We start from the raw sequence: 17,064 nt of genomic DNA on the forward strand, positions 1-17,064 counted from the left end.
CTTTTAAAGGAAAAATAATTTCAGGGATCCTTGGTTTGACCAATGGAACATGTGTACTATGTTATTTTCTTAACATTATAATGGAGCTGAATTTCCTGTAAGAAATGGGAAATATGTTGTTCAGGAGGAATTTTTTTCCTCTGATGGGAGCAGTATCTGTGAGGCGTGGCAGTAGATACCTTCTCATTCACAGCACCTCAATTTTGAGTACACACTTTATGTCACAGTCAGTCAGTCACTGATATGTTCAGCACAGAGGAGCCTGCTCCCCACAGCACTACATATTCAGAGGGTGCTACAGCCTTTCCAGATCTAGCTTGATAGGCTACAGAATAACAGACTGTTGTACATTCTTTGTGAAAGATCTAAGATCCTACACAAAGACACAGGTCACAGGAGCTATGTTAACAAGTATTAAGTGCCACTGCCACTTTAGTAAAAGCTTTCTGTGGTCCTGTGGAGCCACTCTGTCCCCATACTTTGGAAATATTTTCAGTTTGTAATGATGTAAAGCAAAGATAAGTTCTATTTCTTCCGTTAATTCAATGTCAGTCCTTTGGGCCTGATAGGGTCAATAGAACCAAAAATAAATTCCCAAAGTTAAAATATTGAGTCCTCAGTTCTATATCTTTTTCATGTTAAACTTCCTCTTTTTTTTTTTTTTTTTTTTTTTTATTGAATACCACAAAATTTCTTTATCTGACCACTGCTCCAACATGTAATAGCCAAAGTCACATTGCCAGGTTAATCCTGCCATTTGATTTCTTATTCCTACTGGTCCTCAGGCCATCTTTTAGTCCCTCCTTACAGTCACTATTACGGTGATCTCTGCCTTACCCAGCTATTTCTTCCTGGGTATTTCCAATTATTCCAGCCCACATCCCTATTCATGAAGCAGCATTAACAGCTTTGATGTTCTATTGCAGATCTTGTGAGAGGGGAGCAGGGAGGAGGCCTGTGGGACTGTGTTTACAAAGTCTATAGTAGTGTACAGTAATGTTCTAGGCCTTCACACTTATACAACACTTACTCACTGACTCACCCAAGCAACTTCCGGTCTTGCAAGCTCCGTTCATGATAAGAAGTGTCCAATACATGTGTAGCATTTTTTTATACCACATTTTTACTGTACCTTTTCTGTTTAGATATACAAATACTTACTGTGTTACAATTGGCTACAGTATTCAGTACCATGCTGTATAGGCTTGTGGCCTAGGAGCAGTAAGCTATATCAGAAGCCTAGGTGCATAGTAGGCTATACCATCTAGACTTTTGTAAGTGCACTCTATGATATTTGTACAAGGACAAAATAGCCTAGTAATACATTTTCAGAATGTATCCCCTTTTTCAAACTTCCTTTAGTATACAGAAACAAAGAACTAAATACAAATGCCATACTCTTATAGCTTTGACACAATTATGAAATCAAAATAAATTCACGACTTAGATAAAACTAAAACCATGAAGTCAGTGAAATTCAAAATAGTATCTATAGTGTAATGTGACAAATAATGGTGTTTTGCAAAACCAAATCACTGTCAGTTAAATAGTAGAAATAGTACAAGGAGGTTCAATATTCTATTTTTATTTTGTTTCAAATAATATATGGCAGAGAAAGCCTATTTATGTAAGCATACTCCTAAAAACAAAGCAGTTTTAAAATCTTTGAGGCTGTGTTTCCTAGTTCCTTATAATCAGAAATTATATTTAGCTTTAACTTTGTTACTGAGCAATCTTTGATGTCAGTGTTAATGGGGAACAACTTGATAACTCTGTAAGTACACTCTTTATACCTCATAGCAAGGTTAGAATAGTAGCTGTGGTAGGTGAATAATGGCCCCCAAGATATCTTAATCCCAGAACCTGTGAATATGCTACATTACATGACAAAGGAGAATTAAGTTGTAGATTTGTCAATGTAAGAATGTCTAAACCTGTAGAAAATTTTTATAAATTTTTGAGTCAGAGGATACTCCTAGAAGCAGGGTCTCAACAGACTGAGAGAAATGCTTCTGAGAATAACAGTTTGCCATTTGTTTTATGCATTTGAGATTAAGGAGGATTAAGAAAATTAGGTTAAATAAGGAAGAGTACATGAAGGTGGGAGAAAGCAAAGCAGGGATTGGATTACAGTAAAGATTATTTGTTCTCTTGAGAGTGGTCCTGCTTTAGAAGGAGAGTTTTGAGAACAGATATTTCAAAGGTGTGTTGTCCTAAATGTACAGAAATGGATAGAGCTAGCTTAAGGCAAATATAAGCCTTTTGCTAAAGAAGTTATATGCCTGGGGCATGATCTGCCCAGTTAGGAATGTATGATCAGATCACCTAATGAGGTTGCTTTCCATAGGACCCTTTTTTGGGCCAGATTTAAGGTTGCTAATCAATTGTTGGAAGTGACACAGTGGTCCTTGAGAGTAGAAGAGGGAGTCAAAAGAGCCATAGAGATTTTAGGATGGAAGCAAGGTCAGAGGGATGTGAAAAGGACTCAACTGGCTGTTTTTGGCTTTGAAGACAGAGGGAGAGGGGACCATGAGACAGGAATGCAGATGGTCTCTATAAGTTGGAGAACACAAAGAAGTGGATTTTCCCCTAGAGCCTCCAGAAGGCAATGCAGCCCTCCTGACACCTTGATTTTAGCTCATCGAGACATGTATCAGACTTCTAGCCTATGAAACTATAAGAAAATCTATTTTTTGTTATTTAAAGTTACTAAGTTTGGAAATGGAAACATTAGGAAACTCATGAAGTAGCATTCTTGATATCCTTCAATCAGTGGCTGACCCAATTATTGCTGAGACTTGGAACACACTACTAGTCTTTACTATCACTAGTTATATTTATTTGCTAGTGAACTCTTGTAAATTTGTATGTCAGTAATGGGGCCCATTTAGTGCATGTTAACCAACAGCGTATGAATATGGTATCGGTTGTTCAGAGAAAGCTTTTCTTGGGTTTGACGTGCTACTGAGGGTGATGACTCAACCATTACCATGGAAACTGCATTCTATCAGTAAGCTTCAATGCCATTTGATCTTCAGTTGGCTTTCACTCGATCATAAACATAAACAAGAAATGAGGCCTCTGAAATTGCATGGCAATACTTGATTATAAGGTTATCATCTAGGGCCTATATTTTAGATGATCCAGAGTATGTATATACAGGATTTTTAAGAACACCTTAAGAACTAAAATACAACCTATGACCTCAGCCACTCACCTCTTACATTCTTCATTTCCTTGACTTTAAAATGGGGATACCTCATGGTGTTATTTGAGGATTAAAAGTGTTCACACTAGTATAATGCCTAGTGTTTGATGTGCATTGGCCCAAAGCAGCAACTGGCAACCTATGAGCTGATTCCAGTTCTCTTTCATTACTCTGAGTGGTTTTCTGAGATAGTTCATATGTGCTTTTGACTCCATGTTGTTAATGATTTTATTCTAGTTACTGAGTGACTTTTAAGCTATGTCTTTTTGCTCCTCCTTACAGAGTGACTACTTCCTAAAAGAGGAGAAAGCTAGGAATGCAGACTAAAAGTATCACATGCCAAAGTGAGAGTGGAGAAGGGAGAGAAATCTGTATTTATCTTGTTTCTTGACCTCATCACTGAGAATTGACAAGCCTGAAAGATCCCAAGGAAATTTTGCACATTTAGAGTATGAGTCCTAGTTTCCATGCCATTCTTACAAACACAGATCAGATTTTGTCAGTAAGCAGTCACTATTGTCATGAGGATTTATTTTTGATGACCTATCTACTAGTGTTTTCTTGCCTCAGTTTTTATAATCATTTATAATTGTTTAATTTTGGTTTGACTGTCTCATTCTGGTTTAGAATTATTTAATTATTTGCTATTTTGTTTTATTGTAGGAGTTACAGAATGTTCTCAGGGTTGGTCAGAAAATAATTGCCTGAAGTAAATTTGGTGTTTAAGCTTCTGGCTTCCTGCCTTTAGCTTAATCCATTCAACTGCATTGCCTCTTTAATTGTGGATCTGAATTAAAAAAAAAAAAAAAATAGAACACTCTCATGTATTCTTGCTACAGAACAAGCTTATTGACATAGCTTCTAATAATGTTAGTGATTTAAACAAAGAGAGAGACCTGATCCTTTTAGTAGTTCTGTTTGTTTCATGCAGTCTTGGACTAGCTGCCAAGAATAGTTTCATTGTTACAGAATGGGCCTCTAGAATTAGCAAGAAAGTTTGAAAACTGAATACTAAGAATGAAGGATATTTATTTCATGGTTTCTTTATTAACACAAATTAGGGAAGGAGGAGCCCCACTGGGAGAAAATTAAGAGGAGTAAACAGGATTGAAAGGGAACTCCAAACTTCCCCATCAACTAAAATTTGTTCAATTTTTGTCCTTGTCTTCTTTCCCTACTAGTTCTTACGGAAACTTCAACTGATCAAAAGATCAGTACTTCCTAATTTGGTAGAGATGCTTTTGCCTATCTACTTTTTTTAGTCTTTATCTTATTCAACCCATAGATAGCTTTTTAACATTGTTTACCACTACCACCTTGACATGTTGTAGTTCATAAGTTTCTATGACCTTACAGTTTTCTGTTTTGTGTTTTTCTTTTCATTGTTGCCTCTTCTTAAGGCTTTCTTTTATGTCTCTATCTGCCTGACAATTAAATATTGGTGTAAATATTTCAGCTGATTTATTATAGTTTTCTGAACATCATTTGTCACCTATATGCTAAGCATTTCCAAATCTGTATTTTTGCACCATTCTCCTGAATCCTGAGCATACTTACTAAACCGTAGATTAGATGATTTCATTCTGAAGTCACAGAGTCATCTGAAACTAAGCTGAACTTTTCTTTCTCTCCCAAACTTACTCTCTTACTCCTCTTTCTGGTTTTTTTGGTGTTTTTGAATGAATAAAGATACCTTTCTCACAATTTTCTGAGCCTAAAGCTTAGCCATCATCTTTATTTTTCCTTACCCCTTAATCTTTCAGTTCTTCCAACTCTTTTTCCTCAGTGTCCCATGAATTTGTTCATTTCTTTCTGTTCTTATTGTTAGGTCACCATCTTTTCTTGCTTATTATAGTTCAGCTGTTACCTGTGCTTAGAAAATTTTACCCACACCTCCCTTCCTCTAGGCTTCCAATTCTAACTTGTCATTTAGATCTCAGCTTGTAAATACAGTTATCTCTAGAAAACCTACTTTATTCCTTAAGACTACATTAGGTTCCATCCTCTCTGCTTCCACTGCACCCAGCATTCAGCTTTTCCAAAGCCCTTGACATAATTATGTTGTAACGTCTCATTTTCTTGTTAGTATCTCCCATAAGGCTGAATTCTTTAGGGGCAGGAACTATTTTCTTTTGTTTTTTTCAACAGAATTTTATTGAGTACTTAATATCTGATGGGTACTGTTTTAGGCATTGGGGATACAATGGTGAAAGACAGACAAGGTCTTTGCTCTTGTTCTCGTGTTTATGTTCTGGTAGTATCTAGAAGTTCAGGATAGTAAACAAATTACTAATATTAAGCTGTGGTAAGTATTATGGAGAGAGTGAAACATGGTACTGTCGACTGATGGTCGTTGGTGCCAAGTTAAATGCCAACAGGAATCCCTTATTTGGAGTATGGTGAAGAAGGAAACTTCATTTAGTGCGAACAGCTCGATGGTAATACAGCATGGTTGTGAAAGCAGCACTGCTGTGGAATAGCTCAACAGTGCTACAGTGCAGCTGCTGTGAAAACAGTGTTTCAACCCCAGCTGGGAAAACACAATGTTCAGTCTTTGGTGGAAAGTGCTTTCTATCCGCTAAAGGGGACCTGGTTTATATGGATAGAGGTACCTGCTCCTGGACCCTGATTGGTCAGAATAGAGCCACTCTGATTTGTTAGAGCTATGCAGCTCCAATTGGATGGGGAATGCCTCAGTCCTATTAGTTGAAATATTACTCCAAGAACTCTTTTGTAAGGGCTGGCTCAGAGGACAGATATACAGTGCAGGCAGGCAGTCTAGCAGCACACAGAGGCTTCTCTGTGGGTTCACAGTACTATCATGGAGTGTAATTAGGAAGGGAGGAAGTACTAATTTAGGTTAGGTTGTGGGGAAGGCCTCACTGAGGTGGTAAGGTGTGACCTAAAGGATGGTAAAAATCTAGCCATTTGAACATCTGGAACAGTGTTCACAAAGCAAGGGGAACAGTAGCCTCAATGAGGTGAAACAAATTTTAAGTGTTGTAGGAAAAAGATTTCTATAATGATGATAGGGGAGTGAATGAGAGGAAGAGAGATAGTTCATAAGATCAAAGAGTAGACATGGACCATATGTTGTAGTGTCTTGAAGGCCTTGTTAGGAGGTTTGAATTTGTTCTAAATGGGAAGCTTTCAGAGAGTTGGGGGAGTGACATTATATGACTGTAGTGTAGAATAGATATGAAAGAAGTGGAATCAGACCAGTTGGGAAGCTATTACTACAGATCAGCTGAGAGATTGTGGTGACTTTAACCAAAGCCATAGTCCAGATTTGTGCTGTGTGATACAGTGGTCACTACCACATGTGGCATAAATTTAATTAAAATTAAAAATTTAGTCCCCTTCTCACACTAGCCACATTTCCCATGCTTCATAGCCACATATGACTAGGGGCTTTTATATTGGACAGAGAAAATATATAAGATTTCTATCATTGCAGAAAGTTCTATTTCACAGCACTGGTCTAGATAAAGAGAAATTGATGGATTCAATACATATTTTAGAGGTAGAACTAATGAATTATTGAGAAAAAGAAAGAGAATGAGGAATCCTTTATTTTTCCTATGAGCAACTGGAATTTTGGGTTTTGGCTTGAGTAACTATTGGGTTGGCCAAAAAGTTCATTTAGTTTTTTCTATAGGATGGCTCAAGTCGCACTTAGTTGTCTTTAACTTCATTCAGAACAATTTTGTTACATTGTATTGTGACAGCTGTAATATCTGTGTGCATTAAAAAAAAAGTACTAAAATTGGTGAATTTTTTGTGTGGCCATTTTAATATTGAATATGGAAGAAAAGCAACATTTTTGCCATATTTTGCTTTATTATTTCAAGAAAGGTAAAAACAGGTGAAACAAAAAAAGATTTGTGCATTGTGTGGAGAAGGTGCTGTGATTGATTGAATATGTCAAAAGTGGTTTGCGAAGTTTCATGATGATTTCTTGCTTCATGATGCTGCATGGTCAGGTAGATTAGTTGAAGTTAATAGCTATCAAATTGAAACATAAACTGAGAAAAATCAACATTATATCATGTGGGAGATAGCTGACATACTCAAAATACCCAAGTCAATAAAGTTAGTTATTGGTAAAAATGAAAAATGTGTTTTATTTTACCAAAAAAACTAGACTTTTTGGCCAACCCAATAAGTAGTGATGATAATGCTATTTTCTGAGATAGGAAGAATGGAGGAGATTCATACTGGGGTATGGGTGAACATTAGTGTACTGTTTTAGCTGTGTTAGTAGACATCTAAATGGAGATTTCAAATATAATTTTTATCTTTCTAGCACCTAGCACAGTAGTAGGTATTTAATAATTACTTGTAGCATGTATAAAGAGATGACATTTAAACAAGGTCCTGGCAGTTCTTAGAGGACAAGCAAGAACAAAAGAATGAAAGTATAAAGAATCTGGTGTTTTGGGAACATGTGGTCTGGTTTGGCTGATGCACAGAGCCCTTGTAAAGAAATGGAGGAAGATAAATCCAGGAAGTTAGCTTGTTGATTGCCTTGTTCAACAAATAGCACCATGTAGGTATTGGGGATACATCATCAAACAAAAATGTGACAACAAAATTTCTGCTATTATGAAGTGCATTGAGGAGATAGACAATAAACCCTATGCTAGTACAACACCATGTATGTTAGTGTAGAGGTAAGGGAATATGTCATGCAGATACCTGAAGAAGGAAACAACAGCTGGAGGGAATAGCAAATACCAAGGGTCTGAGATGGAAATTCCCGAAGGCCAGAGATCAAGGGAGCAGAGTGATCTAGAGGGAATTGGAGTAAGAGATGATTTCAGAGACATGAAAGGGAGCCAGATTATATAGTATATTATAGATCATTGTAAATACTTTGGCTTTTACTCTGAGTAAGATGCCAAGCCATTGCAGAGTTTTGATCAGAAGTATGATATGATCTGATTTCCCTTGAAGCACAGAAATCAGATAGGAGTCAATTGCAGTATTCAGGGTGGAAGAGATGGTGGTTTTGAATAGAGCATTGTGAAATAAGTAAATTCTCTATCTAATTTCCAGGTAGAGATACCAGCATCCACTGACAGATTAGATGTAGATTGTGAAAGGAGAGAAGTCAAGGATGACTCCAAGGCTGCCTTGGGCAAATAAAAAAAACGGAGTTGCAATTCACTGAAGTGAAGAAGATTGTAAGAGAAAGAAATTTGAGGTAGGGTTAGGGGTGGTATCAATACTTTGATTTTGATTTTATGAACTTGAGATGCTTATTAGACATCCAGGTAGACATATAAGTAGGCTCTTGAATATGCAAGACTTTGCAAGACTTAACAAGAAAGTGTTAAGGGGAGAAATGCAAACGAGATAAATTTAGAAGTCATCATATAAGTGATATTCGAGATATTTAAGGACCTAAGACTGGATGAGATCACCAAGGATGTGAGTGTAGATAAACAAGAAGTTCAAGAATTAATCTTTAGGGCACTATGATGCTAATTTCTGGGTGATGAGGAGGAGCCAGAAAAGAAGAGTGAAAATGAACAGTTAATGAGGTTGGAGGAAAATCAGGAGAATCTGGCATCTTGAAGCCAAATGAAGAATGTATTTAAAGAGAGATTATCAACTATTTTTAAAGCTACTGTATATTGAGTAAAATGAGACCAAGAATTAACCATTAGATTTGGCAAGGTGGAGGTTGTTTGTGTCTTTGAAAAGAACCAATTTGTTGGAATGGTGAAGGCAAAAACTTGTGAGGGGTTTAGGAGAGAATAAGAGATGATGAAAGATAGATAGTAACAATGGACAATTCAGGAATTTTATTAAAAGGAGAGGAGAGAAATAGGAGTGGTTACCAAAGGGGAATGTGGAGTCTAAACAGGCTTTATTTTTTTTAAGATAGGAGATATAAAATGTTTGTATGCCAAAGAGTATGACTATGTCAAGAAGGACAAATTGATGCAGGAGAAAGAAGAGCTGTAGAAACGAAGTCCTTTAGTAAATCAGGGGAAGGAGTCCAGTGCGTAACTGGAAGAGTTAACTTTAGACAGTGTGTGACCATGGAATGAGTGGCTGTGCATAGTGGAGGAAAAGATGATTGGAAATGAGAAGGGCAAGGAACTTAGAGGACAAATAGTCTAAATGGATGTCATTTACACCCCAAATGAAGATCATAGTAACAGTGGGGAAAAAGACCAAGTTAGAATGAGGGGGAATCCACATGGAGATTGGTTGATGGCTATATTGAGAAGAGATATTGATTGGGTAGTGTAATGTGATGACTGCACTTCAGAGACAGTTGGGGTTTTTGAGGGAGACAATTTCGAATGACGATTTCCTTTTAGACAATAGTTTATTACTAGATTATGCAAATTAACCAGCATTTAAAATTTCATTGTGAATTAATAAATGTAGGCTCTGGTTAGCAATGGTTGCTAATATGCCAAAAAAAGAGAGACAGACATTATACACCCTTGTCTGGAGGTATACAACACCATCTAGTCTTTCAAAAGTGAAAAAAAAAATAAGCAGGAATTGAACAAGTCTGTAGAGCTAAGAGGGGGCTAGAAATTGTGCATTATGCTGCTATAAAGGATGGGTCAGCAAAATGAGACTATAAACAAACCAACTGGTTTCTTTAATAAAAGAATGCAAGACAAAAAAACAGATGGAGGAGCAATCTATAAATGAAAAGAAAAATAAGATACATATCACCCAAATGCAATGTGTGGATTGTATTAGAATCCTAATTCAATCAAAATGTAAAAACAAAAAGCACTCTAATCAAGAAACATGATTAAATATTTGATACCTTCATAATATGTTAAATTTATGGATGATAACACTATTGCATCAGTATGTACACATGTATTTTTTTTAAAGTTATTATCCATTTGAGGTACTTATGGACCTATTTACTGAGAAAATGAAAGCCAAATTCAATGTGAATTGCTGATTGAAAATACAAACTTTTATAAAGTTAATAACCTGGACATACTAATTATCTTATACTATAGAATGTTACAGAAAATACAGATTTCTATTTTACACATAAATAATAAAAGCATGATTAATCTAATAAAAATGGGCAAAAGGCGCAAGTAAGCATTTCATAGGAAATGTGTATGGTGTCTGGAGGATATATAAATCCATAGCTTCCTAAATATTTTAGTGTTTCCAAAATCTCTTTGGAAAACAGTTGGCAGTATCTCCTACAAATGAACATTCATATTAGCTTTGACTTAGCAATTTCGCTCATAGGTATAGATCAGAGAGAAAATCTTGCCATGTACAGGAATGTTCACAGCAGTGTTATTTATAATAGCAAAATTGTGGAAACAGCCTTAATACCTTTTAGTGGTAGACTGGATGACTAGGTTGCCTCTCCACTGACAGGAGAGTAAATGAGTAAGTACAAAGGAATATTATACAATTCAAATCAAATAACTATAGCAAACACAACAATGTGGATAAATTTCAATAAAACAAGTCCCAAAATATTATATATAGAATGATACCCTTTTTTTAAAGCTAAGAAAAAATAACAATATGTATATTAATAGGTACTTTAAATATATACAAAGAGAGAGCGATACACATACACACATATGTAGATATATAAATAACACTATCAAAGAGAACAAGGGGAGGATGAACAGGGTTTCAGGATGGTGGCCACCTTGGGTGACCAGAAATGATGGAATGGGAGGGCAACTACTACATGATTAGATGGAAGGTATTGCAAAGGTCCTGGTGTTTTGTTTGGGTAATGGTTTTGTAGATACTTATATTATTAAAAATAATAAATAAAAGCAGAACACTTGTGGACTAATAAAGATAAGTGCTGTGAACCAAGGATAATGATTATTTTATTTTTTTATAACTGAGTTCTAATTAGAGTATCATTCTGTATACATTGCTATATAAAGAATATTTTTAAATATAGTTACAACCATTGAAAAGGTATATTCATGAATGTTGATTTTTGTCTAAATTTACAAAGGTTTTTTTTTTTATGTGTTTTATATGCTACTTAAATGGCTATTGCCAGAAATGCACATTGCTTGGCTACCTAGGGAATGCTTCAGGTTTTTCTGGATACTTGATTTTTTAATTAGAAATAGTATTTCTGAAAACATTTTCTAAAGCACATTAATTTTCTACTGTATTAGTGATTCACGACTGAATTTCTAATAATGCTTATGTGATGAATTACTTTAGTGGGCACAAAAGATTGGGCTTTCTCTGGTGAGGCTTAGAACATAGCCTAGAATTTGCTTTTTTTCATGAAATCCCTGATATAAAACTGTTTTCTTAGGACTTTTTCCCTTTAAAAATCATATTTCCATTTATTTCATTCTTATTCTGGTTAACTGAAATTTTATTACCTAAGGATTTATGGTAATTTTACTATAATTTTCCACATTATTCAGTCTAAGATTATTAAGGTGATAATTCATATATTTATTTAAATATCTGCTTTGTTACAGATACTTTGCTAGGTGCATACTCATTCATTGATCTAATCATAATAATAAATGCGTAATTAAAAATTGAGGTCATACTCTGAAGCTAAGTGAGATGTTTCTGTGAAGACAAAAATGACTTAATCTGTATTTCAGAAGTGACTTTTAAACTGAGATCTAAAGGATAACTGATAATCAGTTAACAGGTGGAGCACAGGTCATGGTATAGGATTTAGGTTAGCAGAAATAGCTATGGCTGTGGCAGGAGGAAGTACAGCATGACTAATAAATAAAAGAAGTAGTGTATGGTAGTGGTGGGAATCAAAAGTGACACAAACTACAGAGATAGGCAGAGGCCTGATTAATTCAGGACCTAGGAACAATGGGAAACCCTTGAGGATTTCTAATTAGGAATCTATTGAAGAACAGATTTGTGTTTTGAGAAGAATGCTTGTTTAATTAGCCAACCTTTGCACAGATTGTAGACTTCACAAGTACAAGGAGGAGCTATTGATCCCACCAAGTGTAATGCAAGTAGGTAGGTACTAAGTAAATATGAAATGTGACCATTAAGTGCTCAGTGTCTGGTACATAGTATAAGTACTCAATAGTGTTGGCTGTGGTTTTCATTGCTCTAGATTGGCCTTTGGTGTGGACAGTGGCTACTGTAGCATTAGAGATTTCATGAAATAGTTAAATCCAAAAGTGTCTATTGAAGACCTGTGATATACATGGAGGAATCAGCAGCTAAATTTAGTAGAATTTTATCTTTTCTTTTCTCTTATGCCCCAGAAATGGACAGAGCAGAAAAGTAATTGAGAATTCTGTTAATAAATCAGATTAGCTTACAGCAAGAGGCATAGGTGCTTTGGCTCTACACTACCCATTTTATTCAATTAGAGTTTAGTGCTTGTTAATATGTTCATATTTATAGTTGGCTTTTATAGGATGGCTTCTAGAGTTCTCAGTAAAATTACCTTTCCATAGCTCATTTAAAATAGTTTCAACATTATTCCTAACTAATGCTAGTTAATTTTATATACAGTGGAGTACCTTGTCATTTTTCATCTCAAAGAGTATTTGCTATTAGATATTGCTATTAGAAATATTTATTGTGAAAATCTATCACTTGTAGTACTATAGCTTTAATATTTTATTTTTTCAAGTGTTTGTATATGATGTGTCTACTCTTAATGTAGAGTATGTACTTATATCATGAACTTCCTGGCCACTCCCCCATACTCTTTAATAGAGAATACTATTTGATTTTGTATCCTTTAATAAAAGGTGCCCCACTTGGGTGGACTAATTACCAAAAGGTTCCCCTGTTTCTGACACATCCTGTGTCAAGGTGTACTACTTAAAGGGTGGCGTCTGGACCACTTTTCAGCTCCTACTTGGGTGCCTTTAAGCCATGCGAAAACTACAAAACTGTATTTAGTGGCCTTCGATAGTAACTCAGTGTAAATTAGATGTTGTTCACCATCAACCAAATTATAGATAGTCCTTCATAAACAAAGCAAACCTACTTTAAAAAGTAGAACAGTTCATTTACAGGTGTTAGATGCAACCTTCAGTTAAAACACTAATTGTTCAGCTTGTTTTCAGAGTTTTTGCTTTTGTAAAGTTTTGTGCATGGGGGAAGTTGTAATTTTTAGGAAATTTTTTATTTTGTCATATAAAGCTAAGGTTCTTTGTTATTTTTTAATGTGCCTAGCTTTGAATGCCAATAAATAAATAAATAGTTTCATTAATTAATTTTCACATGCACATACATCTATTTAATTTTTACTGTGGAATTCTTAAAATGTATATAAAGTGTGGAAGCCTCAAATCTCTCATTCAGCCTCATCAGTTGTCAGTATATTGTTTTATCAGCTTCCTCCCAATTCTCCTGCCATAAATTATTTTGAACCAAATTCCAAATATTATGTTTTAACCTGCACATTTTTAAATATCTTCTCTGGGAAATAAAGACAATTTTTAAAAATTTTCATATTTTAAGCACAGTTTATTTTAACATCTAAAAAATTAATATTACCCAGTCTGTATTCAGGCTTTTTCTTTAAACACGTACTTTTTTTAAAAATTGATTTTAGCAAGAGAGAGGAAGAAGGAGAGAGACAGACAGACAGAAACACCAATTTGTTGTTCCAGTTACTTACACATTCATTGGTTGCTTCTTGTATGTGCCCTGACTGGGGTCAAACCTGCAACCTTGGCATGTTGGGACAATGCTCTAATCAAATGAGCTACCCAGCCAGGGCAAGACTGTTTCAATTGTTTGCAAATTGTTTTTAAAGTTGGTTTGTTTGAGTCAGAATCAAAACAAGAGTATGCAGTATAAATGGTCAATATGTCTCCTGAATTACTTTAAATCTATAGCATTCCCTTTCTCTCTTTTTTTTTTCCTTGTTATTTACTTGTTGAATAAATGGTCAAGTATTTGCCCATTTCTGGAATTTGTTAATTGTATCCCTGTGGTATCATTTAAGCTTTCCAAGAATACTTTTTACTTATGTTTAAATATATGGAACCTAAAAATATATGGAACCTAATCTCCATATACTGTTAACAAGTTTTTGTTTAAGTGGAAAATTAATGCTTACCGTAATTGTTGAAGATTCAAGGATTTTAAAGATATTTGTAAACATAAAAGGGAGGAACTGGAGAAAAGTCCATATAGGCTACAGAAAGTAGTTGAATTTTATTTAGCTCTATGTTTATAGCTCTCTAATTATTTTGATAACATTATAAATTTGTTGCCATCTTAATATATTGTAAGACATTGGAATATAAGATTGTAGCCAGAATAGATACACAGGTTGATTTTGGTTAAAGTAACATTTTTTATTAACTTTTTCTTACTTACAAAAAAGATACCAGGTGATCAGCACTCCAACAGATTTTTTTATGGTAATGGAATATGTGTCTGGTGGTGAATTATTTGACTACATCTGTAAACATGGACGGGTGAGTACCACTATCGAAAATCCCTAAGCTAAAAAAGAGGGAAGTAGTGGGAAATAGTAAACCATAAAGATATTTTTAAATTTGGGGTTGCTTCTGTAATAATGCGCAACTAAACATGCAGGCTATTAGGCATATTTTCTTTCTTAAAAATATGACTTCTGAAATACTGATTTTGGGAAATAAGTTCCACTTAATTGCCAACATGATGCCTATGCTTTTTAAATTGAAAAATCTATTCTATTACAGCTTCATGTCAAAGCTTCAATTATTTCTTAGAGTTTTTGCATAAGTTCTATTTCGGATTGTTTTTCTTGTTGATTCCTCAAGACTTGTGCACATTTAGTCATATTAATTGAAAATTAAATATTACTGGCCAGAATCAAAGAAAAACCTGTTGATTGACATGTTGAGCTTTAATGCAAGTTTTTGCTTTGATTTGTTGAAAATTCTAGCACAATCTAATGCGCTTACTCAGTTATATTTAGGCTGATTTTGAAACTGAAACTCTTGCTATGTAGATGTACCAAATATTTTTAGTGCAGCTTGTTTTACGTTGATAGGTTGAAGAGATGGAAGCTAGGCGGCTCTTTCAGCAGATCTTGTCTGGTGTGGATTACTGTCACAGGCATATGGTTGTTCACCGAGACCTGAAACCGGAGAATGTGCTGTTGGATGCACACATGAATGCCAAGATAGCTGATTTTGGTATGTAACTCCAGAGTTGTTCAGAAATTCACTAGCTACCTTTCAAAGTATGTGAGTAACAATGCTTAAAGAACTAAGAACTTTGAGTTTCAACATTGTAAATCCTGTACCATGAAAAGGGATTAGTTGCACAGTCTTCTTAGTAGCTGATTCTGTTCATTTAAACATGCTTTAAAAAAACAAAACCCTCAGACACAGCAGTGTGGTGATTACCGGAGAGAAAAGGGGATGGGAGGAGGTAGAAGAGGTAAAGGGGAAATAAATGGTGACGGAAGGAGACTTGACTCTGAGAGGTGAACATACAATGTAATATACAGATGATGTGTGATAGAATTGAACACCTGAAACCTATATAATTTTATTAACCAATGTCATGTCAAAAAATTCAATAAATAAGTAAAAATTATAATAAAAATAAAAAATGCAGCAGATACTTTTAGAGAAGTTACAGGGCTAGGTAGGCATCAAGGTAAACTCATTCAATCTGCACTTCTTCCGAAGGAAATGAAACTTAGCTGTTTTTATGTAGGGGTCACAGACCCCTTTGAAAATGTGGGCACTTTCTTTTGATGAGTGCACTTAAACAGGTATATGAAAATTTGCATGCTATTTTGGAGCTTTATAGTTCTGTGAATCAGTGGGGGCAGTGTCAGTGGATCGCAGGGTAACAACTACCACTTAATAAAAGAAGTGTTTTTGCCAGGGGTAAAATAAAAGCTAAAATGTAATTTTTATGCGCCGTACACTTTGTGGGGTAAACATACCTGGAAAGGCTGCAATTAATAGGGTGTTTTGGGAAAAGGATTAGGAAGTAAGAGATTATAGAAAAAAGAGAGAAATGAGCCAGACATCAGCATTGCTTATTTAAAATTTTTGTCAACACTTTAATATATAAACCAGGAAACTGGTTTCCCTATTTCTCTTCCTTCTTTAAATCACAGAACTCAGTTAGTGCTATAGTTCAACTAGATTTTCGGTTTAATAGGTTATTTTTTTCTATGTTAAATTAAAGCTTTCCAAATTACAAACTTTTGGAATGTAACTTAAAAATTGGAGCATGTCTTACTGCTACTTTTTAAAAAAGGCTTTTGAAAGCACAGCATACAAAGTAATAGTCTTTATTTTATTCTTTCAACTGTAAAAATAGGTAAATAATATTTCAGTGTGATTATGCTTGGAAAAATTTGTATAGTGTAGAATAACCTCATATTTGTGAAACAAATCAGCATTTTTATTTAGAAGAGGAATTTAATTTCAATGACACATGTGATGTTTTAGTTTTTTTGTCATAGTGTAACAGCACTCTGAAATGATCTCTTTCTAGTGTAACAAATGCTTTCCACTACTTTTTTTATTCATTAAAAAATATGATGTATGGAGCGTTAAAGACTTGGCATTTTTTCTCATTCATTTATCTATATCTACGTTTAGAAATACCTAGCACCATGTAAACATTACTCTCATTTTCAGGATTATCTAATATGATGTCAGATGGTGAATTTCTGCGAACTAGTTGTGGATCTCCAAATTATGCAGCACCTGAAGTAATCTCAGGCAGGTAATAATATATCAGTGAAGAGTAAGTTTTTGTAATCTTTTGTTCATTCTGGTAACACTTAATTATATATTTTCTTTACAAGATAAGATTTTTAACACAGTTGAAACAGATTGTCCCTTTATTTTTTCATTGTTGAAGATTATATTAAACAATATTTAATATAT

General features: G+C 34.7%; 1 protein-coding gene across 2 annotated transcripts in view; it reads left to right on the forward strand.

Moving 5' to 3' along the window:
• PRKAA2 (protein kinase AMP-activated catalytic subunit alpha 2) overlaps nt 1–17,064 on the forward strand; it is a 55,429-nt gene that overhangs the window by 27,054 nt on the left and 11,311 nt on the right. Inside the window, exons 3-5 of one of the 2 annotated variants that reach the window (XM_054573717.1) lie at nt 14,544–14,637; nt 15,198–15,342; nt 16,813–16,900. In XM_054573717.1, coding sequence (XP_054429692.1) covers nt 14,544–14,637; nt 15,198–15,342; nt 16,813–16,900 — 327 coding nt within the window. Of the gene's footprint in view, nt 1–14,543; nt 14,638–15,197; nt 15,343–16,812; nt 16,901–17,064 lie in introns of those variants that run through there. The other variant, XM_054573726.1, reaches the window with a different exon arrangement.

Source organism: Pteronotus mesoamericanus, unplaced genomic scaffold, assembly GCF_021234165.1.
Source record: "Pteronotus mesoamericanus isolate MK-2021 breed Mesoamerican mustached bat unplaced genomic scaffold, CSHL_Meso_final contig_105, whole genome shotgun sequence".
Taxonomy (NCBI): domain Eukaryota; kingdom Metazoa; phylum Chordata; class Mammalia; order Chiroptera; family Mormoopidae; genus Pteronotus; species Pteronotus mesoamericanus.